The sequence below is a fragment of the Thamnophis sirtalis genome, unplaced genomic scaffold (assembly GCF_051295495.1).
Source record: "Thamnophis sirtalis isolate CommonGarterSnake01/CBP01778 unplaced genomic scaffold, rThaSir2_p1.2 scaffold_5, whole genome shotgun sequence".
In the NCBI taxonomy this organism is placed as follows: domain Eukaryota; kingdom Metazoa; phylum Chordata; class Lepidosauria; order Squamata; family Natricidae; genus Thamnophis; species Thamnophis sirtalis.
In genome coordinates this window covers 24,404,239-24,428,869 of record NW_028261385.1, presented here as the reverse complement: position 1 = coordinate 24,428,869, position 24,631 = coordinate 24,404,239, and the positions used below count along the sequence as shown (strand labels likewise).

At 39.3% G+C, this 24,631-nt stretch overlaps 1 protein-coding gene across 2 annotated transcripts in view; it reads left to right on the top strand.

Annotated features, from left to right (window-relative positions):
- The window catches only part of HMGCS1 (3-hydroxy-3-methylglutaryl-CoA synthase 1), a 29,438-nt gene extending 7,693 nt beyond the window's left edge, over positions 1 to 21,745 (top strand). Inside the window, exons 1-10 of one of the 2 annotated variants that reach the window (XM_014065686.2) lie at positions 4,330 to 4,458; positions 7,422 to 7,879; positions 9,489 to 9,614; positions 12,734 to 12,898; positions 14,280 to 14,448; positions 15,353 to 15,523; positions 16,164 to 16,270; positions 17,338 to 17,463; positions 18,342 to 18,502; positions 19,900 to 21,745. In XM_014065686.2, coding sequence (XP_013921161.2) covers positions 4,394 to 4,458; positions 7,422 to 7,879; positions 9,489 to 9,614; positions 12,734 to 12,898; positions 14,280 to 14,448; positions 15,353 to 15,523; positions 16,164 to 16,270; positions 17,338 to 17,463; positions 18,342 to 18,502; positions 19,900 to 19,992 — 1,641 coding nt within the window. In that variant the 5' untranslated portion in view covers positions 4,330 to 4,393 and the 3' untranslated portion in view covers positions 19,993 to 21,745. Of the gene's footprint in view, positions 1 to 4,329; positions 4,459 to 7,421; positions 7,880 to 9,488; positions 9,615 to 12,733; positions 12,899 to 14,279; positions 14,449 to 15,352; positions 15,524 to 16,163; positions 16,271 to 17,337; positions 17,464 to 18,341; positions 18,503 to 19,899 lie in introns of those variants that run through there. The other variant, XM_014065687.2, reaches the window with a different exon arrangement.
- The last annotated feature ends 2,886 nt before the right edge of the window (positions 21,746 to 24,631 follow it).

Below are 24,631 nucleotides of genomic sequence, written 5' to 3'. Positions count from 1 at the left end.
TGGCGCAAAGTAAATTGTATGGAAGATTCCTTATACCCTTAAATTGTGAAGTTCACTTTCTCTCAGAAGAAAAACACAAATGCAAATTTAAATTACTGTTTACAATTACTGTTAACAAATGCAAATTTAAATTACTGTTTACAATTAAATCATTGATGTTTGCTTTATTGAGGCTACAACAAAAAGTCACTGGAGATAAAACAGCATGCACAATTCCAATAAGGAATCAATGATAATCTGTGCAAAAGGTCATTTATACTAGACACTTACTAATATTTTATTTCTTCCACTCTGGATAACTTTTTTACAGGGTAGAGTTAAAGTTTTGTCATCTAAATCTGGAGGAAAAATATAAAGCATTTCTGCAGGATTATTTCTGCATATAGAGGCATTTTCCCATGTTTTGCTGCATGGGCCGAGAGATTGATCTTGATGTTTTATACGAACAGACTAGTTAGCAGGCCAGAGGAGGAAAATGTTAGCAAACATTTAAGAATTATTTGCTTCGCAATTCCACCCCCCCAAAATGACTGAAGTTGTACACTAACTCAGTTATGCAGTGAATGAACAAGAAGCTTTCCTCCCTGATAGACATTGAAAAAAGAATCTATTAATATTTGTATCATGTACCTTTGGCCTCAAATTCCTAGGACAGTAAAAGATAGTGAGATTCACAAATCATTAGCAGTACTTATAAATAATAAGTGAAAGTACGGAGGTAATGTGCAGTATATCATAGGCCTTCTATGCAACTCTGGTTCTCTTTCTTGGAATATAAATTGTGCTAAAGGCTGGTTCTCAATCATTGGAGATTTAGCCACTGAGAAAAGATTACCATATTTTTTGGAGTATAAGACACACCAGAGTAAAAGATGCACAGGGTTTCAAAAAGGCAAATTAAAAAAAAACGTTTTTGCACTCTGCAAAAATGGCCTTTTTTTTTTTTTTTTTTGTGAAAATGGGGCCAGTTTTTTTCAAAAAAGGGCATGCTTATAGAGTGCTCCTGGGGGTTGGGAAGGTAAAATTGAGCAAACAATGGGCCATTTGTTGCTCATTTCTGCCCTCTTCAGCCGCTCTCTGAAAACTTCCTAGAGGCTATGCACGGCCATTTTGGTGAAGGGGGCGGGGTTTAGGGAGGCAAAAAATGCTGTGTTCAATGCATAAGACACACCCAGATTTTCAGCCTCTCTTTTGAGGGAAAAGGGTGCGTCTTATACTCCAAAAATACAGTAATTCCATTTCTTCTAGCAAGAGCCGCTGTGGCGCAGTGGTTAGAGTGCAGTACTGCAGGCTACTTCTGCTGACTGCCAGATGCCTGCAATTTGGCAGTTTGAATCTCAATAGGCTCAAGGTTGACTCAGCCTTCCATCCTTTCTAGGTCCGTAAAATGAGGACCCAGATTGTTGGATGCAATAGGCTGATTCTGTAGACCACTTAGAGAAGGCTGTAAAAGCACTGTGAAGCAGTATATAAGTCTAAGTGCTATTGCTATAAGCTAGGGCTCAGTGGCTAAGACGCTGAGCTTATCGATCAGAAAGGCCGGCAGTTTTATGGTTCGAATCCCTAGCACACTTTATAGGTAGCTGCATGGGAATATTATAAATGACAATCACATGACCCCAGGATGCTGCAACTATCGTAGACACATGCTGGTTGCCAAGTGTCCAAAATTTGATCATGTGACCACTGCAACAGTCATAAATAGGAGGACCAGTTTTAAGTCATTCCTTTTAGAACCATCCTAATTGCAGATGGTCATTAAATAAATGGCTATTGGTCAAGGACATTTAATTACTTTTCTGCTTTTGAAACTGGATTGTTGCACAGCCATACAATTTAACTATTACAATTTTTGAAGCTCTGATCTGTTCCTGGTACAAATGATTGAGAATGCATATTTGCCAGCTGGCAAATGCATTGGCTTCTACAGTATCTTGTCCACTCACATATGACACATTCAGAACCTCTTCTATTCCCTAATGCTTGCTTTCTTGACTTTATTTTATTGTACTTTTGTTTTTTTTCTAATCTGGGAAGTTCTACTTACACCAGTATTTCTCAAACTTGGCAACTTTAAGACTTCAACACAATTCTCCAGCCAGCCAGCTTGAAGTTGCCAAATTTCAGAAACACTGTAAAGTACTACACTACTACACTCAATGAAAGCTTAAGACCTAATCGATAGGGAAGAGGGGCTTTGGGAGAACACTTTTTCAAGCTGAGGACAAAATATTGTTTTTCTGACACCTACTTTGTTGCAAACTACCATATTTTTGGAGTATAAGACGTACCCTTTTCCCTCAAAAAAGTGTGAAAATCTGGGCGCGCCTTATACACTGAATACAGCATTTTTGGCCTCCCGAAACTCCACGCCCTTTGCAAAAATGGCCCACCAAAAAATGGTGTTTAGGAGGCTTCCAGAGTGTTTCCTGGGGGCTTGGAAGGGCAATTTCTTGCTCATTTCCCCCCCCCCCCAGCCCCAGAAGCATTCTATAAGCCTCCTAAAGGCTACACATGCCCCTTTTTTGACAAAAAATGGGCCCATCTGTAGAGTGCAAAACCTTTTTTTTTTTATTTGCCTCGTCAAAATCTTGGTGTGTCTTATACTCTGAAAAATACGGTAGGTCTTCCTGCCTTGATCTGTTCTCAGGGTGACCCTGTCCAGTAGACTGTTTGTATTACAAATTCAAAATAAAAAGCATGCCTAGAACATTTAGTACATGCCCCAAGTTGCTTGTGAACAGACTATATGCCCCATTTAATGATTTCCAGGAAGCTGCACACAGTACAACTGTATGAATATTTGCTTTTGATTTCTCAAACAAATGATGCAAAACTCTGAAATTGAGTAATGAGTATTGTTTCCAGAAAGTCCTCCAAACATTACTGCAACATCAGCATGTTTAGCAGTATTAAAGGTGAAGAATCACTAACCTCGAGTGTACAAATTCTAATCTCTTTTGCAACCATTTTCTTAATGTGGCTATCGAGGTATGCATTCAATCACAACTTCAATCATTTAATAATCTGTTGGTCTAGGATAGTGGGAAGCTTGCACTCAATTTTGTAAACATCCCAGTGGCTCAATTAAAAAAAGTGGAAGAACCATGCAGTGATTTAATAAAGATAGACCTACCTTTAGAAAGCTCAAGAGATAAAATCACAAGTCCTATATACATTGGAGGGCTCTGAATGGGGCAAATGCCGTTTGTAAAGTAGCCAGTTTGATTAAGGTGCTAGACTAATGAATCAAGAGATCATGAGTTCTAGTCCTACCATAGCCATGAAAACCAGCTGGGTGACTTTGTACCAGTCAAACTCTCATCTTATCTCATAAGAGGAGTTAGGGGGAAAACAGATGAATGAAAGAATATGCTCGCCACCTCATTTATAAAAATCATAAAGGCAGGATAAAATAAAAATGTAAAAAGCAATCCAAGGTTAAGTAGTGAAACTACTCTTCACCAATTGTGTATTTGTAGATGTGATAGCTTAGTGGCTAAGACTCTGAGCTTGTCGATCAGAAAGATCGGCAGTTGAGTGGTTCGAATCCCTAGCACCGCATAAGGGAGTGAGCTCCCATTTCTGCCAACCTAGCAGTTCAAAAGCAGGTAAAAAATTCAAGTAGAAAAATAGGAACCACCTTTGGTGGGAAGGTAACAGCGTTCAGTGATGCCGGCCACATGACCACAGAGATGTCTTTGGACAGCCCTTGCTCTTCGGCTTTGAAACAGAGATGAGCACTGCCCCCAGCACATATGTGCGAGGGGAACCTTTACCTTGAATTGGATTACAACTCCCATCAGATAGTAATGGAGCTTGTATTGGCACATCTGGAGCGCAGCCGCTAACCTAATATACAAGTGCTGCAAGTACGCAGACCTTTAAAAAAACACAATATCGAGGTATCTTAATAATGTTAGGGACGCCCTGGCGCTAATTATCCAAGGCGAAACCATGGCAGATAGGAGAATCCGAAATCCTCTCCGACTTCTCGGAGTCTTAAGGGTTCGTTCATCCCCATTTCAAGCGAAGACAATCCGTAGCTCCCAACTAAGCGTCGCTCGCCCGCTTCCTGCTTTACGCTCCTCCGCGTGCGCGCGCGTGTCCCCTGAGGGAGTGGCCGCCCTCGGGGCAAAAGAGAGGGGCGACCGCGCGAGCCACGGAACGGCGCCTGCCCCGCGGGCGGCGTCGGAGGACTCCCGATTTCTGAGAGAGGGAGGGGGGCGTGTCGCACAGAAGCTGGGCGGGCGCGTCAGAATGAAGCAGGGGGCGTGGCTCCGCGGAGAAGGAGGAGCAGGAGGGTGGGGGGTGGGCGGGGAAAAAGGTGCGCGCGCGGCCGCTTGGCTTTTAAGAGGACAGTACCGGTCTTGACGGGAGGAAAAGGCATGACATGTACGCATGCGCGGTTAGGGGCTCGCGGCGTCTGCCGGAGCCGGCGGTGGGATTCCACTGCGGGTGAGTAGCCGGGCGGGCGGGAGGCCTTGGCGGGCGGGATTCCAGGGCTGCCCGGGGGTCGGGAGGCTGTGGCGGAGCCGAGGGAAAGACGGAAGGCTCCTAGTCTTCTGCCTTGGCGGCATAAGGGGGAAGCAGGATGGGCATCTCCCCTTTCTCCCCTCCGGATCCCCGAGCGCCTTCAAGGAGGCGGCTGCGGCCAAGGGCATCGCGTGATTCGCGGCGAAGAAGCGCCTTCTCTCCCCTCGCCTTTTCCCGGCTTGTCTTTTGGGGGGGAATCGCGAGCGTTGCTTAGGGCAGATTCCTTTCGCCACCTCAGATGAGCCGGACTTCAACTCCCATGGATCCCTACCTTGGGGCTTGGGATTGTAGGAGCCGAAACCCTGCAGGTCTGGCCCGCCTGGGACTTTTGGAGGAAGCGGGCAACCTCCTGCCCGGAATGTGTGGGCTGATTTCAGACAGTTAATCGAGAAGAATCAGTTTCTGTTTCTGCAATAGAAACAAATCTGTCTCTGGATGTTACACTCCAGATCCTAACTTACATTTTATATGTAATGAGATACGCACGCACAAACAAACAAACTCACGTGTGTATGTATGTGTAGCAGATGGGTGTTATAATCGAGATCCTAACTTCTGGTTTCATTATATATATGTAATGAGAGAGAGGAAGAGAGATTCACACAAACACGTGTGTGTGAGAGAGAGTGTTTGTGTAGCAGATGGATATAGATAGAGAGATTGACACACACACGTTTGTGTGTGTGTGTGTGTGTGTGTTTGTGTAGCAGATGGATGTTATACTCCAGATCCTAACTTTTGGTTTCAGTATGTATGTATGTATGTATGTATGTATGTATGTATGTATGTATAATGAGAGAGATTGACACATACATACACATACGTGTGTGTGTGTGTGTGTGTGTGTGTAGTAGTAGTAGTAGTAGTAGCTAAAGTATTAACGAGTGGGGGAAAAATCTTCATTTTAACTATCTGAAGATATTGTCTCTTTACAAAACATCTGCCTTGTTACCAGCCCACCCCTGTCCCATGATCCTCAATATCTACCAGTAGGCATGCAGTATTTTCTTTGAAGCTGTTAAAGTTGAACTAATGTTTAGACTTGTGTCCATGGTGGCAGCAGTCTGCCACTATTCTGCCTTTTTGTGTGTGTGTTGTGTTTGCTGTTTGTAAATTTCTTCAGTTGGGTAGAAAAATGCACCAAATTTATTTTTCAGTCTTTCTGCTGAAGACAGGTGTTCAAGTAACATACTTAGTTGCTTTATTTTTATAACAACATGCCAATTTTATTTTTGTATTTTTTTTAAAAAAAAATGCTTTATATTGTGAGTAAAAAAAAATCAGCTGTCAATCTGGTCCAGAGTTTCTCTTGAGGGGGAAAAAAGAGGCTGTAAAATTCTGGTGTAGAGTGTGTATGTGTGTGTGTTTCGAAGTAAGTTTGTGTAAGAATACATGACTATATAAGAATGTGATTCCGTAACATAGGAATGTTTTATATAGAATTTTCCTTGCTGATTATATTGCTGTTTTAATCCTGCTTGCCTATAGTAGGATTATAAACTACTGATTCAATTGATAAACCTAATAAAATAAATTAAAATATAGTAAATATGTCTTTGAAAGGAAAAAAATTAAATACCTATATTTCCCTGGGGAAATCACTAATATAAAAAACCATGAATTAAGGACAACTCAGACAATTATTTTTTGACATTGACAGTCATGTTAATTTCTGCTTTGGTAGCTGCCAAGGTTGCCTTTTTATTCCTGAGGGCCCTGACTATTAAACTCTGTTGTTTGTTGTCATTGCTTAATTAGTTCATTAGAATATGCATTTATTTTCCAAGAATAAGTAGGGCAAAGGCCAATGGTTGTTCTGACTTTGGTTTGAAAACAAAGCAGTGCAAAGAGGAATGGGAGTGGCAGAAAGAAATCAAGTAAGAAAAATGTAATAAGACTAAATAGGTTATTATTATGAATTTGAAATAGTTGATTCTTGGAATTGCCTCTTCAATCAAGAGTGGTAATGTTCAAGAATGTTAGTAGCAAAGAGCTATTCAGTAGACCTGCCAGTAGGGCATGAAGTTTCATTCCAACTACAATATGTGGAAATAGAAACTAGCTGTTAATAGGCATATAGTTTCCATGTCTGGATACTGTATTATACATTTCTGAATTTCTTTAACATTCTTGTCATTTCTCTCTTGCATGTTTGTTTCTTCCCATTCTTTTCATAATTTTAAAAGAAAAATGATATTCCAGAAGATAGTGATTTTTTTAATGCTGTTCAATAGTATTTATATGCTGGATACTGTATTATATATTTCTGAATTCCAATAGGTATCTTTATGAACAGAAACAGCATTTTGTTGCTGTGGTTTATGTTTTTTAGGGGAAGAATGCAAAATTATATTTTCCATTCTGACAATATTTCTGCTCTTTTTTAAAATCTTGGACATTATTAAAAAGTGTGAAGCAAAGCAAGTTAGGTGTTCATCTATAGAGTAGGGAGAACACATTCTCCTTCAGTGCAAGATATCTGGTGGTATATCCTTTTAAAAGACTAAGCAAAATGAGTATTTGCTTTTTTTTAAAATGAATTCTTATTAAAATAATGAAAATCCACACAATTGCATGGATGCATAACTGGCTGGAGAATTCTTACAGTTAAAATCCACATGTCTTAAAATTGACCAGATTGAGAACACTGATAGACTAGAATTAGAAAGTAGCTGACATATATAGCATCAGTTGAAGAAAAAGATTACATTTCTATATGAACTATTCTTTCTGTTTACTCATAGTTGTTTCTGGAATAGCTTAAAATTGTCTAATAGATAATATTGTTCTTGACAATTACTATGTGAAATATTGGATTATTGATATTTTTTAAAACTAAATTTCAGTATTGTACATTGGTATAAAAACTATGACTTTTTTTTTAGATATACCAATATGCCTGGATCCCTACCTGTGAATGCTGAAGCCTGTTGGCCAAAAGATGTGGGAATTGTAGCTTTGGAGATCTATTTTCCTTCCCAGTATGTTGACCAGGTAGAGTTAGAGAAATTTGATGGAGTGGATGCAGGCAAATACACCATTGGCTTGGGACAATCCAAGATGGGCTTCTGCTCTGACAGGGAGGATATCAATTCACTCTGCCTCACTGCAGTCCAGAAGCTGATGGAGCGCAGTAGCCTGTCCTATGATTGCATTGGAAGACTTGAAGTTGGAACGGAGACGATCATTGACAAATCCAAATCTGTAAAGACAGTCCTGATGCAGCTCTTTGAAGAATCTGGTAACACAGATGTGGAGGGCATTGACACAACAAATGCATGTTATGGAGGCACAGCTGCACTCTTCAATGCCATTAATTGGGTGGAATCTAGTTCCTGGGATGGTAAGTTTGATCTGGGGCAACTCAAATCCTTGAATAAATTGAAAAAAGAGTCAACAAAGATACAATTTCCAAAACCCTCTATATAAGTAGCTTGGTACTTAACACCTACTCAAATCAAGATTCAATTATTGCCTCTTAGCCACACATTAGAAATGTTATAGAAATCCAGAGAGGTGAGATGCATTGCAAAATCCTCTGTTTACATTGCAGAAGACTGTTTAAAAAAAGTTTTAATTAGCACAGTATCTGTGTGACTCTATGGGAGGAACTAATGATGAATGCTTTTCAGCTTATAATCAAGTCTAAAGTATCTACCATATTTTTCAGAGTATAAGACGCAACTTTTTCCCTCAAAAAAGAGGCTGAAAATCTGGGTGCGTCTTATACACTGAATACAGCATTTTTTGCCTCCCGAAACCTTGCCCCCTTCACCAAAATGGCCATACAGAGCTTGTAGGAAGCTTTTAGAGAGCTCCTGGGGGCTGGGGAGGGCAGAAATGAGCAAAAAAAATGGGCCATTTTTTGCCCCCCAGCACCCAGCAGCACTCTATAAGCTTCCTAAAGGCTATCCATACCCATTTTTTTTTTTTTTTACAAAAAATGGGTCCGTTTTTGCAAAAAACGTCGTTTTTTGCTCATTCCCCCCCCCCCTTTTTCAGGAGCACTCTGCAGGCCCTCTAAAGGCTACTCATGTCTTTTTTAGAGGGAGAAATGGGCCCGTTTTCTCAAAAAATGGGCCGTTTTGGGGAGGTTTGCAGAGTGCAAAAACTTTTTTTTAATTTGCCTCTTCAAAATCTTGGTGTGTCTTATACACCGGTGCATCTTATACTCCGAAAAATACGGTAGTTGAAATAGTTGCTGATTACAACACTATACGAAGTAGGATGATGCAATGTTGACATGCGGAGATATCAGAAATTATCTGGGTGAGGATAGAGGTTTGTATCCTGATATGTGAGGCATGGAAACATTATAATCCCCAAAAAGATAACAACGGTGCTAGTCATTGTTCTATCTATAAAATAGGATAAATTCTGATTGTCAAATCACACTTAGTTGAGTAACTTTTGTAGCAGTTCTTGCTGCACTAGAAAATTGTTTGAGATAAAAATCTTGATAAGTGTCATTGAGTGTAGCAACTAACAGGTTTCTAATGGAGTAGGTCAGTTTAAGTTGAAATATAAGAATATTCTGAGATAATATCTTTACAATTTATCAGGCTTTCATAAGAAACCCAGCATCATCTAAAGCTATTACTCTATGAACATTTTCTGCTTATCCTACAAGTTCTATGGCAACCAATCTAGACATACTTTCCTCTGTGCTATTTCCTTTTATTGACACAAATGCCACTTATAAATGCTCACACTTGTCCTCATATACAAAATGCAAATTTGTATAGCAGGATATGTGTCAACACAATATAATCAGAAGATTTTAATAGGATTGTAAATGCTAAATGCAGAAATGAATGGTTGAGGTTGATTAAAATAGTTGCAGGTTGAATAACTCTGGATGGGATTGTTTCTGTTTGCATAAGGTTGTCGTAACTGACATGTCTCGTAATCTTGATGCCGTCCTTTCATAGCTTGTATTTATATATTTTCAGGGCGTTATGCACTTGTTGTTGCTGGAGACATAGCTGTATATGCCACTGGGAATGCCAGACCAACTGGAGGAGCTGGTGCTGTTGCTATGCTTGTGGGTCCAAATGCACCTCTCATTTTTGAACGAGGTTAGTGCTCTGTTACCACTTATTCCCTTGATGGCGAACCTATGGCACATGTGCCACAGGTGTCACGCAGAGCCCACTCTGCAGGCCCGCCACCCATTACCCCAGTCCAGCTCCACTGTGCACGCCTCCCTCCGGCTAGCTGGTCTCTGCCGCGCATGCACAGAGATTCACCAATCTCTGCAGTTTCCCCCCAGCGTGTCCTACTTTTCTTCCCCCAGTGCACCCTAGCTTTCTCCTGCATTCCTGCTGCCCGTGCCTTCCCCGATCTCCACAGGTTCCATCCTCCGCAGGTGCTGCTCCGTGGCAGGAATGGAGGAGAAGGTCTGGGCACGCTGGGGAGAAATTGTGGAGATTGCAAGCTCCCCCCCCCCCCGCACCCCGTTTTGGGCCTGAAAAGCCTCCTGCACCAATCCGGAAGCCAAAAGGGGGGGGCATGCGGGGGAATGTGCACGCATGCACGGGAGCAGGGGGCATGCTGGGGCGCTGGCATTGCATTTTGGGGATGGGGCAGAAAATTGTTCGAACCTACTCTGTGAGTGTGGCCTCCTTTGTGGGAGTGGCTTGCCGCCCATGTGACCGGATGGGAGTCGCTTGCCGCCCATGTGACCGGATATGAAGATGCCGAAGACACTTGTCAGAACCACCTTAAATTTCCTCACACACAGCACTGGCATGCATAAGAATATGATGTAAATTTGTTTTTTAAAAGGCATCTTTGGTTTGCGTTAAAACAACTTCAACATACGCAATGTTCTGATTGCACCACAATTGCAGTAGTCATCCTTACCTTCCACAGAGGCACTGAGTTTTATAAATATGAGCATGATAGTGTAGAATAATCGTATCCAAGGACCAGTGGTGGGTTTCAAAAAAAAAATTGGAACCTCTTCTGTAGGTGTGGCCTGCTTTCCGGGTCCACTGGTGGAACCTCTTCTAACCAGTTCGGTAGATTTGACGAACCGGTTCTACCGAATAGGTGTGAACTGGTAGGAACCCACCTCTGGGATGGGTCATGCATACAGTTCTACACTCACATATCTGGTTAGTTTAACTTCCAACATACGCAAATATGTATACCTCAGGGTTGAATTGTGGGTCCTTGCTGCTCTCCAAATTTGATGGTTTGCTTGCAGACATTTCATTACCCAACTAGGTAACATCATGCCAGTGATGAGGTCACTTAGTTGGGCAATAAACCGCGCTCTGAGCACTAAGGACTCATGCTTCAACTTTGATCAGAGTTTTTTGGCTAGCTTTGCCTGATGCGCAAGTCCAGGGCATTTGTTTGAGGTTCTTTGCCATGGTTGAGATAAAGTGCTTAAAGTCATTGAACCAGCATATCCTCTGTTAGCATTTATGGTAGCATATTCTAATTTTTGTTGACCCAGTGGTAATCCTTATCCTTGCACATATAGGTCAGCAAATGCTATTATGCAGGGCATGCTAAGGATAGGGATTAATGGATTCCTTAAGATTTATTTTTCTCCCCTCCCACCAAGTATCAGCCTGCTCTTTCAATGGGTTCTGCTGGAAAGAAAGAATCAGATTTTTGAGATATGGGTTGACTGGCCACCTATCAAAACCTGCCCAGACTTAGTACAAATCTTTTTGCCCAGGTCTGTCAAAGAAAAACCAACCACCAGCCAATTGTTGGTATTATTAACCGTTCAGAATGAGCTTAGGGCTACTCTGAAAGTGCCAATAAAAATCTGAAAGCACCTGCTCAAAGCACTTCTGCCAAATCAGAACTGATCAGCAGGTCATTCCAGAAAAGCAGTAAACATGTCTTTTAAAAACAGCTCTTACCCACTAGCATCATCATTCAGCCATTACAGGTGGTCCTCGACTTACAACCGTCCATTAGTGACTGCTTGAAGTTACAACGGCACTGAAAAAACTTAATGAGCATTTGACATGTTTGCAGCATCCTCATGGTCACGTGATCAAAATTCAGATGCTTGGCAGCAGTTCCTATATATAATGATTGCAGTCATATTTTTACAACCACCTGACCAGCAAAATCAATGGAGAATCCGGATTCACTTAACAACTGTGCTACTAACTTGATATCTGTTGTGATTCATTAACAGCTATACCAAAAGGGGTTGCAAAATGGGGAAAATGCACTTAACAATTGTCTCCCTTAGAAACAAATTTTGGACTCACTTGTGGTTTTAAGTCTAGGATCACCTGTATTCAGGCTGATCCAAGCGTTCAAGACAGGATTTAACTGGGAAACTTAACGTGGGTGGGGGAAAGATAAGATTGAAAGGTCTGATCTTCAGAATGGCTTTAAAAAACAGTGTCCAAGGATGAGAAGGGATTTGACATGTGTGTTGCAGCCTAAAGTAGCTAAGTGATGCTTGCTGATCCCACCTCTATGGTGAGATTAGCTGACTGATGGTTGCTGAGTATCAGATTGTAGCTACAGTTTGTTTCTCACTAAAGTGTGATAAATTGTTTTAAACACTGGAACAACCAAGGCTAACTTTAAACAGTCTCTTGGATAGGTTAGGGATGAAATAAAGGCAATCTCACATGAGAGCCACGCAGAGTTTTCTGGAATATGTTTGTGCCCTGATTAAGTACAACTGAGGAAAGACTGTTGTTTATGGCTCATTGCATTGTGCAACCCCAGAACAAAGGTTAAGTTAGTTACCACATCAAATGAATTTCGTAAACAATATCCATTGACAGTTTACTTGCTTTGCTTACTTTGGACTTTTGCACTTTTAAAACATCACAGTAACAAATCTGAAGTAATTGCCTGTTTTTCTACCTGTTAAGAGTACATTCATAAGCAATTTTCCAAGTATGGTAGCCAGGATGTTAAACGTATTCATTTTTCCGCTGGTAATGCAAATGGATTGTTTACATCAGCATTTATACAAACAAACTGGCTCAAAGATCAAGAGAACTGAATACAATAATTGTACAAAAGCGGTCTCTTTGGATGTTAAATACTGCACTTTCCCTTTTCTGAGAGAAATGAGAAATTGAAAATACTATCTCACTTCTTCAACACTTCCCATTAACTCTAGTTCTGCATAGTGCATCTCTGTGTTGGAAAAACAGCTTGTGAATATCTAACGCTTTCATATGTGGATTTTTCCCTTTAGGATTGCGTGGAACTCACATGCAGCATGCATATGACTTTTATAAACCTGATATGGTATCTGAGTACCCTGTGGTAGATGGCAAGCTTTCCATACAATGCTACCTCAATGCACTGGATCGCTGTTACAATGTCTATCGCAAGAAAATCTATGCCCAATGGCAGAAAGGTACGTCTTGCTAGAAAATGTAGTTATAGACTCAGGCTCCCCTTTTTTCTCTTTGGGATGTTCTTCTTTTTTATAACATTTTAAAAGCTACTACAGACATAAAACATTTTCCATCCACACTTGAAAATGGCACACAAATCTTTTACTGCTTTAGGAGCAAAACAGATCATTTCGAAACTAAATGTTTATTGCAAGGACATTGTAGCAATTTATTAATACCATTTTGACTCAGGAAGGGCTTTGTTTGAAATAATAATAGGTTTTGAGAGGTGTATTTTAATAATGCACAAGATCTATACCCGGGATGGCGAACCTATGGCATGCGTGCCACAGGTGGCACACAGAGCCATTTGTCAGGGCACGTGAGGTGTTGCTCTGCAGTTGAGTTCAGCCTTTTTAAAAGCCATTTTTTGCCCTCCCCAGGCTCCAGAGACTTTAGAGGAGCCTGGGGAGGGCAAAAAGAGCCTTCCCACCCCCCACCCCCCCGTAGGCCTCCGGAGGCTTCAGGAGCTTCCCCGAAACCTCCAGAGTGCCAAAAAAAATGGTCCTATGGGCAAGCCGGAAGTTCAGGAACGGAACGGTTTATTCGTAGGGGCGTTTTTCCCTGAAGCTCTTTTCGCCCTCCCCAGGCTCCTATAAAGCCTCTGGAGCCTGGGGAGAGCGAAAAAAACATGCAAAAAATGGGGAGCGCCTCGCATGCACACTGGGGGGGATGTCACATGTTGCATTATGGATGTGGCACGCCCATGCACGACTCCCCTGCACTCCCCCCACTTATGGCACACGAGCCAAAAAAGGTTCTCCATTGCTGACCTATACATTTTTCAGAGAAAGACCACCTGATAATTTTTAGAAAGTGGGTAAACACTGGATGGGGAAAAATAGGTATTTCAAAAGAGCAATAGCACTTATATACTGATTCATAGTGCTTTAGAGTCCCTTCTAAGCAGTTTATAGAATAAGCATATTGTCCACAATAATCTGGGTCCTCATTTTACCGATCTCGGAAGGATGGAAGGCTGAGTCAACCTTGAGCCAGTGAGACATGGGTATGCAAGAGTAAGGAATAACTAGAGCACATCAATAAATAAACACTCAGCCTTATGTGTTTTGAGGCTTTAATCAAACCGGGATGGTTTGTGAGTCTTCTGAGAGATGGTGTCAAATTTTATTAAAATGATAAGTGTAAGATTTGTAAATTGTAAACACTGTTTTCAAGAGTCTTAATCTTAAAATAACTAATATATTTACATTCCAGTATCATATTTGCTTACATGGAAATAAGCTCTGTTTTACAACAGCATATGTAGGATTTGCAGTTTTAAGACAGATCATTTCTAGTGCCATTGTTTTTTATTGTTTTCCTTTCTGATTTTTTCAGAGGGAATTGACAAGGACTTCACCCTGAATGATTTTGGCTTCATAATCTTTCATTCTCCATATTGCAAACTTGTTCAGAAATCTGTAGCCCGCCTGCTGCTGAATGACTTTCTTAATGAGCCAACACTCTCGAAAGAAAATGACATTTACAATGGCCTGGAAGCATTTAGGTAAACTATCCCAATACAAGAGATAACCTCAAAAGCAAGATTTGGCAAATATTTTTAACACTGTACTTAATGGCAATATATAATTGAGACCTACATAATTATGTGTCACCTAAATGTTTTATTCTCATTGGTTAAAGATAATTTGTACCAAGCCTCTTCACAGATGGGTTGTGTCCAACAATGTTTACCTACTAAAAGAAGAGGATGGGCTGAAAAGTTGATGTTTTTTGGACATGCTTATGGATAAGGGAAGGGATATGAGACAAAGAGTTATCTATTTAACTTTATAGAAGGTGAAGAGTGATTACATTTGTTTACACTTGTTTTGTTAAAGGTTGGAAGTTACTTCCTTATCTATTTGTTTTTTTATTATATTTCTTCTTTCATTCTTTTTTTGTCTGCTTATTAATCTTTCAATTTTATTTTCTTTACATTTAGCTTGTATTAGTTTTTACTATTGTAAATAAAATGCTTAATCAAATTATATATAAGAAAGAGCATGTGCCAACAGAAAAGATTATCCCTTTTATATGCCATCCTAATATGTGCCCGAGATTTACTGTTGAGTGCCCAGTGATCCGCAGTGACACACTAAGGGCATATAAAGAAAATGTTAAGAAGAAGAACTCGAGAGAAAGATTCTTTGCACAAGTCAAGATGATAGCTGAATTGTAGCATAAAAGTAAATAGAGTTTTTCAGAAATATTTTCTAAATAATTCAGTGGAATTTATATCCCAGTAAGTGAGTTTAGATTGTGAAGCTTTAGGATTGTTCCTCATATAATTCAATATATGTAAATCCTTTGATAAGACGTCTTCCAAATCATCACTAATCTCAAATCACCCAGCAGGTTGAAAAAAGGATTCTGTATGTATTTATTCTATATATTTATTTTATTTACAGAGATCTAAAACTGGAAGACACCTACTTTGACAGAGATGTGGAAAAAGCTTTTATGAAGGCTAGCTCTGAAATCTTCAGCCAAAAAACCAAGGCTTCTTTGCTTGTCTCTAATCAAAATGGAAATATGTATACACCATCTGTTTATGGCTGCCTTGCTTCCCTGTTAGCCCAGTAAGTATGATGGTAATAGTTTGAGATGCATTGAAATGATTTGACTGATTCAGATAGCATATTCCTAAAGCCCAGGTTTAATTTGTCAAGAAACAGAGACAAATCCCCAAGATGTTAATGGTATTTTTATTATGTTCCCCAAATATATTTTTTCTAGAAACAATATAGGAATTTCTGAAACTGAAAATCTTGGTAATTTACACACCATTAATGTACTCTTTCAAAAATCCATACATTTCTAAGAAAAATTGCTTTCTGGTACATTTTGTGGGTAGAAAACAATTGTGAATACTTGAGGAGAAGCAAGAAAGGAGAAAAATGTAGAGAAAAGGCATGTACCTTTAAACAACAAGGCTGCCTGTTTTTTTTTAATCTAAATGTAATATTTGCTTTTAGATTAACATCCAACTCTCCTATAAATGCATGTAGCATTGTACATGAAATGGAACAAAAGACAATAAGAATGGACTTGGCATTTTCCCAAGAGCAATTAGGAAAATGAGAAAAAAGTGACAATGCTATTTAATAGGAAATATTGGCTGTAACAAGCCAATAAGATTTTCTAGATAAATAACCACGAGATGCTTTCCTTCATCTTCTTTAAACTTTTTGCTAACTACTGGACTCCTGTGACATGCAGGTACTCTCCACAGCAACTGGCAGGACAAAGGATTGGAGTTTTCTCATACGGTTCTGGTTTTGCTGCTACCCTCTACTCCATCAAGGTTAGCCAAGATGCAACTCCAGGTGAGGAAAGCCATCCGGGGTGTCCGTGTGTACGTGTGTGTGCGCACTCATGCATGCACGCACAATAAGATATGGCCAATTTTGAATTCCCATTGGGTGTAAATACTAATAGATGTTTATAGTGCTTCGACTCTGTGCAAGCATACAATTCAACATGTTTAGAATCTTGAGTTTAAAATTTTCAAAAGGGTATATAGCACATGTGATTGTGGAGATATGCATAGATAGATAGATAGATAGATAGATAGATAGATAGATAGATAGATAGATAGATAGATAGATAGATAGATAGATAGATAGATAGATATGCATATCTCCACAATCACATGTGCTATATATATATATAGGTTCTCTGCCCTAATGATTTCTTCCAACAACCATTTCACCATACCGCTCAGAAAGTTAACAACTGAAGGTTCTCGCGAAGTGATACAAACTGGCTGAATCCCACCACTGAATTCAACCATTCTGGAGGGCAATAGATTGGGAAGGGAATCTCATGTATAATAGAAATATCTTTTGTACAAAACATTAAAACTAAAGGAAGTTGCTTCTGTGGTCTACTATAATTTTCTCTGAAGCAAATTATTTTAGAAGGTCTGGGCAGTGTTTCAGGTTAGATTCCAAAAAGGTATTTTGGCTTGGACCAGAGTGCGAATGTACCATTACTTGTGGCTCTTTAAAACAATTATATTGATTCAGATGCTTTAAGGAGTTTCTGACAGATCTTGCATTTCTGGCCTCACACGGTTTGAAGCATATTTTGGATACAGATCTGTAGCATTGTCCAGGCCTATTGCATAGATTTAAAATTTATCAGAATTCAGCTGCGATGATGAGTCCTGATATAATGTGGGATATAATTGTTTATGCTGGCATGAATGTCAGGAAACTTTTAATAAAAGTGAGTTTCTGCTTTAGTAGTTTCTTTGAGTTCCCCTTTTGGGTATCTATAGGAAATCAAAGGGTTGTATTACTAGCTTTATTCTTGCATGTCCAAGTCTGTAACTGTTTGTGTATTATAATATTGTTTCCAACAAAATATAACTTACTCCTTTATACTGCAGGCTCTTCTCTGGATAAAATAATAGCAAGCCTGACTGATTTGAAAGCAAGGCTTGATTCAAGGAAATGTATCTCACCAGAAATATTTGCCGAAAACATGATGCTGAGAGAAAAAACTCACCACTTAGGTGAGTAACGGAGAATCTATGATATTATTTGATCTTGATTTAGTCATAATTGGTGTATGTTCATGGAAATGAATAGGACCTATATCAGTAAATTTGTCAAATTTGGTGAGTTTGTTTATTTAAATCAAATCCATCTTTTCTAAGATGACATTAAGGACGATGTACTGTGCATTAAAAAGTTCAGATACATAAAAATATTGATAGTTATTTTTCTAACAACAATAATGAAATGAATCTATCTTTTCCAATTATTAGGAAACTTTCCGTTGAGTTAGAGATATGTGGATAAGTTAAGCCATATCTAGGAAATAAAACCATCCCATTTGTGATTAATAAGGATTTGCATCTTAAGCCCTGCTTCCATCCCCTTTTAACTTCTGAGCTGAATTATCTGAGTAACATATTTTGTATTCAGATAGTAAACCTTGATACATAAAATGTATTACAGTTCCCAATGAAGGAGATTTGCTAATAAATGGGAAGGTTATTAACAGATTAGGATCAATAGCTTTAAAAAAATTATATTTGTTGCACTAACATACTATATAGCCGTACTGCATTCCTAGAAACCATAACGCTTCTAACTACCGACTTATCTCTAAAAATATGAAAAATTGTAGAAAACAAAAATGTTTAGTAACTTTTGGGTTTCTGTGTTCATGTGTAAGATTGCTTTAGGTTTTTTTTTTTTTAAGAAATAGAATTTCAAGAAAAACATACTTATTAAACTTTAATTCACTTTTTATTTTTGGGACTCTTAACTTTATTCAAAGTAATGAGTCATCTGAAAAGGTGCTGATTGCTATAGTATGCGAATACCTGGGATAAAATGCCTATTTAGAATTTCTGCTTCCCCACCCTCCTAATTTTTTTTACAGCAAACTACATCCCCCAGTGTTCAGTGGATGATCTTTTTGAGGGAACATGGTACTTAGTACGAGTTGATGAAAAGCACAGAAGGACATATGCCCGTCGTCCCATGCTGGGTGACAGACCTCTGGAAGCAGGAGTGGAAGTTCATCTGAACCTGGCTGGCGAGGTAAGCGGGCAGTCATATAATCTCCCTCCCTCCCTTATATTCAAGGGCAAGTGCACATATTGACTGGGTTTAAGACTGCATAATTGCAAGTCTTAATTATTATTTAAAACTGCATAATTGCATATTCCGTCCCCTTCTATTTTAACTATGACTTTGCTGAAGTTGAAGTCTTGGCCAAATATAAATTCTGCTTAAATGCAAAACTGTGTGCCCTGAATACTATTGATGTTAGTGCTGATCAGTCTGTGTGACTCAAAGGAAGGGTATTTTTGTGGGAAGAAGTGCAGCAGTCTGCTTGCTTTCTCTAAACACATTTCCCTGCTATTTTGCATGTTCGTTTTCTCTTAATTGTCTCTTTCGTATTTCTATCTCCTACAAAATAAAGAGCTGTGCAACAAGCACATGTAGCAAAGTGCGTCTGTATTTGTTATTCTAGCAAATCAGAGTCTTAAATCCTATTAAATCATGTGTATTCTCACTTTCTTGAGCTAATGTAAAAGAGAATCTTCTCTCACATGTACACAGTTCAATTTCTCCTACGTACTCCATTTAGTTTTTGTGGCTCTATATATTGTCCAAAAATTATAAATTGGACTTTCATTAAATTTGGAACATAATACTCAGAATTATTTGTTTTCATTCTCCAAATTTTAAAGCATGCCAGATTATTTCATGCTGTTATCCAATTCTTACCTAATTATAATTTATTGTCACCAATGTCCTTTAAATCTGGGGCATGGTTTTCTAGGGGATTTTTGGCATTCATTGTTCAATTATTCAGTTGAGAATATATTGCCACCCCCAATATGTGCTGGGCTTTGACCTGTTTTCTCCCCATGTGCTTCAGTCCAGAGAACTGAAACTGCCACTTGGTTCAGGGGTGGGTTCCTACCAACGTCAGTACTGGTTCACTGCCCACATGCACAATTCACTGTAAATTGTTCTGCGCATGCACAAACATGAAAAACTACTAAAAACATGATGGCAATGGCAGCACAGACCGGGGAAATGGTTTGGGGGCGTGGCCAGCCTGGGTCGCTGCCAATTCTGCAACCGAGGCCAAATTACCACTACCGGTTAGCCCGAACTGGTGCAAACTGGTAGAAACCCACCTCTGACTTGGTTATGCTTTATAGAGAATTGTCTGCACTAACATTACTAACATTTTTCAACTTTGGCAACTTAAAAATGCATGGACTTCAACTCCCAGAATTCAGCCTGAACAGTATTTAGTACTATGTAGCTCAAGTATCTACAACCATGTATTTATTATTATGCTACTCTTTCCTTGTGTGTCATTAGGTTTTCTCATTACGTTTTGAAACACACATTTAAAATAACTGTCAGCTTTTTTTTTTTAATGGGTTCTAATCTATGGCTTCTTTCTCCTTTCCTAGCATATTCCCAGCCCTGCCAAGAAAGTACCACGAATTCCTGCAAAAATGGACACTGAAGCAGTTGCTGTTACCCTTTCTAATGGGGAACATTAAGACGCCTCTGTGAGGTGGAAGCCAATTAGATATGGGGAACATGGGGACATACATGGGATTAACCTGTTATAACCCACATTCAGCTGTACAATACTGCTTAACTGGGGCATGAAAAGTGTTAAGCTTGACACTCTGTTGTCTGATGCGGTTTGTTGATGTATGTAGTTTAATAACACTAAAGTTCTTGTGCTTCTTGGAATTAAAATTACCAAGGGCTCTTTGTGAAAACATAGTTTTTATTAAAAAAAATAGTCATGATTCAGGAATAGGTTATGTAACTTCAGTTGTCGTCCTCCTCCTACCCATTTTTTGACTAAGATCTATATAACATTTTCTGAAACTAGTTTCCAGAGGAGAAGCCAGATTTGTTATAAAAATCATTATTGTGATCAGTTATTGTGATTTAAAGCCTTTCATATCTCTATTTGATCTTAGTGTTAGGGTCCTATGTGCCTTAACAATAAAAATGCCCTAAATCTTAAATATGACTCTGATTCCACTTTTCAGAATTCCCCACATTTTTTAGGTCAGTGCAACTCACTTGTTCTTCAAGGTGCTAATAATTAGATATAGTGGGTTTTTTTTCCAGTTGTTCTTTCTACCCTATCAAGAAAGCTGCAGGCATGTAACTATTGATAAGATGGCTTCCAGTTTGTGTATGTGTGTGTTTACACTTTTGTAAACGCCTTTTGCTTTCCTTCTCCCAAATATAATGTTTCTGTTCTGAGCAGATTTTCTTCACTGAAAGTACTGTCCGGATAATGGCCATTTAATTAAAAAATGGTTGGAAAATAAATTTCTTGGAACCTCTCCCTTGTAATCTTTTATAAAGGTTACTCAAGAGTAGGGTTTGTATCATTGGCTTCCAGGTGACAAAGATCTGATCAGATGTTCAATCCAAGATCAATGATCCTGAACATTTTGTGCTGTTTTAGGGTTGTGTTGAAAGTTGTTCTGCGAGAATATCTGTGGCTTTGCACTTGTGTAAGTTGTTTGATATTTCGGGCTTATGTAACATTCAGTTTCACCTCTGAAGGCATACTCAAAGGCTGCCATCTCCAAATACTTAAAAGCAGACATGCCTCTTGAACACAAGCCACCAGATAATGCGTCTGGCTTGCTAGATGTGGCTCCTATCTTGATTGCCTATCTTGGACAGCAAAAACGTAGAGCATTAGTCAAGGGAAATGCATTACGTGTAAGTTGATTTTTGGCCTGTGAGTTATCCTTAAGCATAATTCAATAATTTCTGTAGATCTCCCATCACACTAAGCGTTTGAACCTTTGCAAATATAGGCTTCACTGAGAGAATCCATTTGCCTTTTGGATGAACTGGAACTTAAGAGAGAGAGAAATCTTCTTGGCTTGTAGAATATAATGCATTTACATTGAAGTTTCTGTTTTGGTTCCTTTTCCTTTTTTAAAATAGTTCAAAAAGCATTGTCTAATAAAACTTGAAGAACTAATGCAGATTGTGCAAACATCACAAGATGTGGTCTTGTGTTACACAGTTTTTGTTTTTTAAAGTGACAAAGGTTTGGCAATCTCTACGTATGTATATCCTTTGATTTAACATTAACTGATTAAACTGGTGGCTTAAGAGCTGTGGGATTCATTTTTATGTCAGAAATGTATCCAGTCCATTGCAGGCGATGGATAGGCTGAGAAAACTGTAGCACAAATTTAACCTTTATAAACCTCACAAAGCAATGAGGCAAATGCCTTGTAAAAATAAATGTTAAAACTCTTTGAATCTTTTGTGTCAGTGAAGTTATGCTTTATATCCTATGAACCTGTCAACAAGGAATTAATAGCAGGCATTTCCAAAGACAGATCTACATAATTAAGCCAATAAGTCATCCAAGTTTGCACTGGGTGCTATGGTGCTTTAAAGATTAGCCTAGTTCTATGTATATACTTTCTTGAATCCTGGTCCAGATGCATAAAGTACACAAGCCTTGTAAAAATAAAATGATCTTTGAAGTGCTGCAAAATTACGGGTGTTACTGCAAAAAAAATTAACATGGCTATTGCCTTCAGGCTGCTGTTTTACATTCAGATTATACATGCTTTGGAATCAGCACGTTTTGGCATGTCCTCTTCTGCATCATCATTTTAGAGGGATCTGATTCAACAAATGGATTTGGGGATTTGGTTGAGAGGCTAAATCAGCTACTACTTTCTGTCTCAAACATGTGAAAGTATCGGGGGAGGGAGAAAATTAGGATTCTCTTTTCACTCTATTTTAATGGGGGGGGGAGATGTGTCTTCTGATATTTTTCAGCTTGAAATTTTTTAATGCTTTCCTATTTCAACTGTGTTCTAATACAATTCCATATCTAAAGGAAAATGTTAACACGAGGAAATTGCCTTTTGGAGAACATGCTTCTGACCTTAACCCAGAAACATTTTGAATATTTATAGTTCATTCCCATTTGTAATGTCAAGAGTGTCAGCACAGTAGTATGGTGAGAATAGATGGATCAGAGTCATAGAACTGGTAAGGACAACAAGGATCATCCAGTTCAACCCTCTGCAATGCGTGGCCAACCAGTTAAACTATCCATGGGAAATGGCTGTACAGTTTCCTAAAAACTCCAAAAATGGAAATCCTACAACCTTCATGAGATCATATATCTTACTAAGCCATAATGTACTTTGTGTGCTTGTTTGCACTGATATGAACTCAGCCCTGGGGTATGCAATTTGTAAATGGTATAATGTGTTGGGTACATTCAGCTAACCATGACTTATTCAATAAACAATGATTTACTATGATTTATGAACTCCCATCAATGGACATGAGAATCAGACACATTTATGGGAAAGGCAACATCTATATATGATCTAGATCACGGGTGTCAAACACATGACATGCGTGTGACACATCTGGCCCACCGGCTGCCAATTTGACACCCCTGATCTACATTTAACACAAAAGCATGGATATTAAACATAACTACTGTTGAATTCCACTCCCATTGGAGTTGGGATCACCAACTTGTAAACCACCAAATATTTGAAGCAATCTAAATAGTATCTACAGATTACATGTTTTAAAATTGTATTTACACAGAGACGGCTAGTGTTTTATAAAAGCATTACATCCAGGCATTAATGAATGCTTGTTAATTCTGGGTGAAGAACTGGTCCATCTGCCTGGGCATGTTAGATGATCCAATGAGGTGGGAGTACCCCAATTTAAAAATCATACTCTTGGCATCATTTTGGTTTTCCTGCTGAGATTCCCAGGAAGCCGCTCCTCACTGGCTTCAGCTAACAGTAGAGAAAATATTAGACCACCAGAGCATCTGTAACTATAGCTTTCTCTTGACTTGCTAGATGTTTTTCTTGGATCTACATACCTAAGTCAGTGGGTTTTAAAGACTTTTCCTACCATTGTTGTTTGATGATTGAATGACAAATTTACATGGAAAAATACTGTGTTTTCATGAGAATTATGATGCTTAGAGTTTAAAAACCAAATGATGTGTCGTTTTCAGAGTCGGTACTGAAGGGCATATATATTAAACATAGCATGGAGATTCTCAGTCGTCCAGGTCATGGTTGTCCCAAAGGTGCTTTTTCAAGAGGCAACTGGATTTTGTTTTTTTTTTCTTTGAAGACGTGTGAAGTGAAGAAGCTTCTTGAATGAGAAGAGAAACTTCTTAAAAAAAAAACCCCAGAAAGTCCAGTTGCCTCTTGAAAAAGCACTTTTGGGAGTAAACATAGTTAATGTAGTTTCCCATCCAGAAAAACAAAAATGATTACTAAGAAAATACCAGATTGTGACCTGGCTCAAGACTTCAACAAGGGACAACATATTTTAATCCTATAGTTTCATTCATGTCAGGCTCTCCAGATAGGATGACTAGACCAGTGGTGGGTGCCGGATCCCGGTATGGTTGCAACAGGGCCCAGCATCCTCCACATGAACATGCACAGCGTGTGTATGTATCTTACCATCCAGCAACGCCTCCACAAGCCTCCACGATGCTCCAGCTGCTCGGCAGAGCATTGTTTGCACTGTATGCGCATGCGCAGAAGCACCAAAGGGTTTAAAGACAGATAAGGCGCACGGGTGGGCCCTCCAGAGCACCATACTGGAACAGTACCCGGTGCTCCTGGCAGGCTCCGGTACGCCCATACTGGGGCGTACCACCTGCAACTTACCACTGGACTACACAAATGTGATATTCAACTTGGTCCCAGATTTCTAACTTTACAAGTGCTTCCCCTCTTGGATATCTGCATGTTGTAGGATAGGATAGGTCCACTGCTAGTATTCCAGCTTGCTCCGTATCATCCCCTCTTGGTCTAGCAGGACCCTCTTTTCAACCTGCTGTCCTTATTTGTAGTGTCTACACCAGTGTTTCTCAACTTTGGCAACATTAAGGTATGTGGACTTCAAGTCCTAGAATTTAAGACTGACTGGGAAATTCTGGAAGTTGAAGTCTATGTATCTTAAAGTTGTCACGATTGTGGAATATTGTTCTACATCAGAGGTGGGTTCCTACCAGTTCGCACCTTTCGGTAGAACTGGTTCGTCAAATCTACTGAACCGGTTAGAAGAGGTTCCACCAGTGGACCTGGAAAGCAAGCCACACCTACAGAAGAGGTTCCAAACTTTTTTGAAACC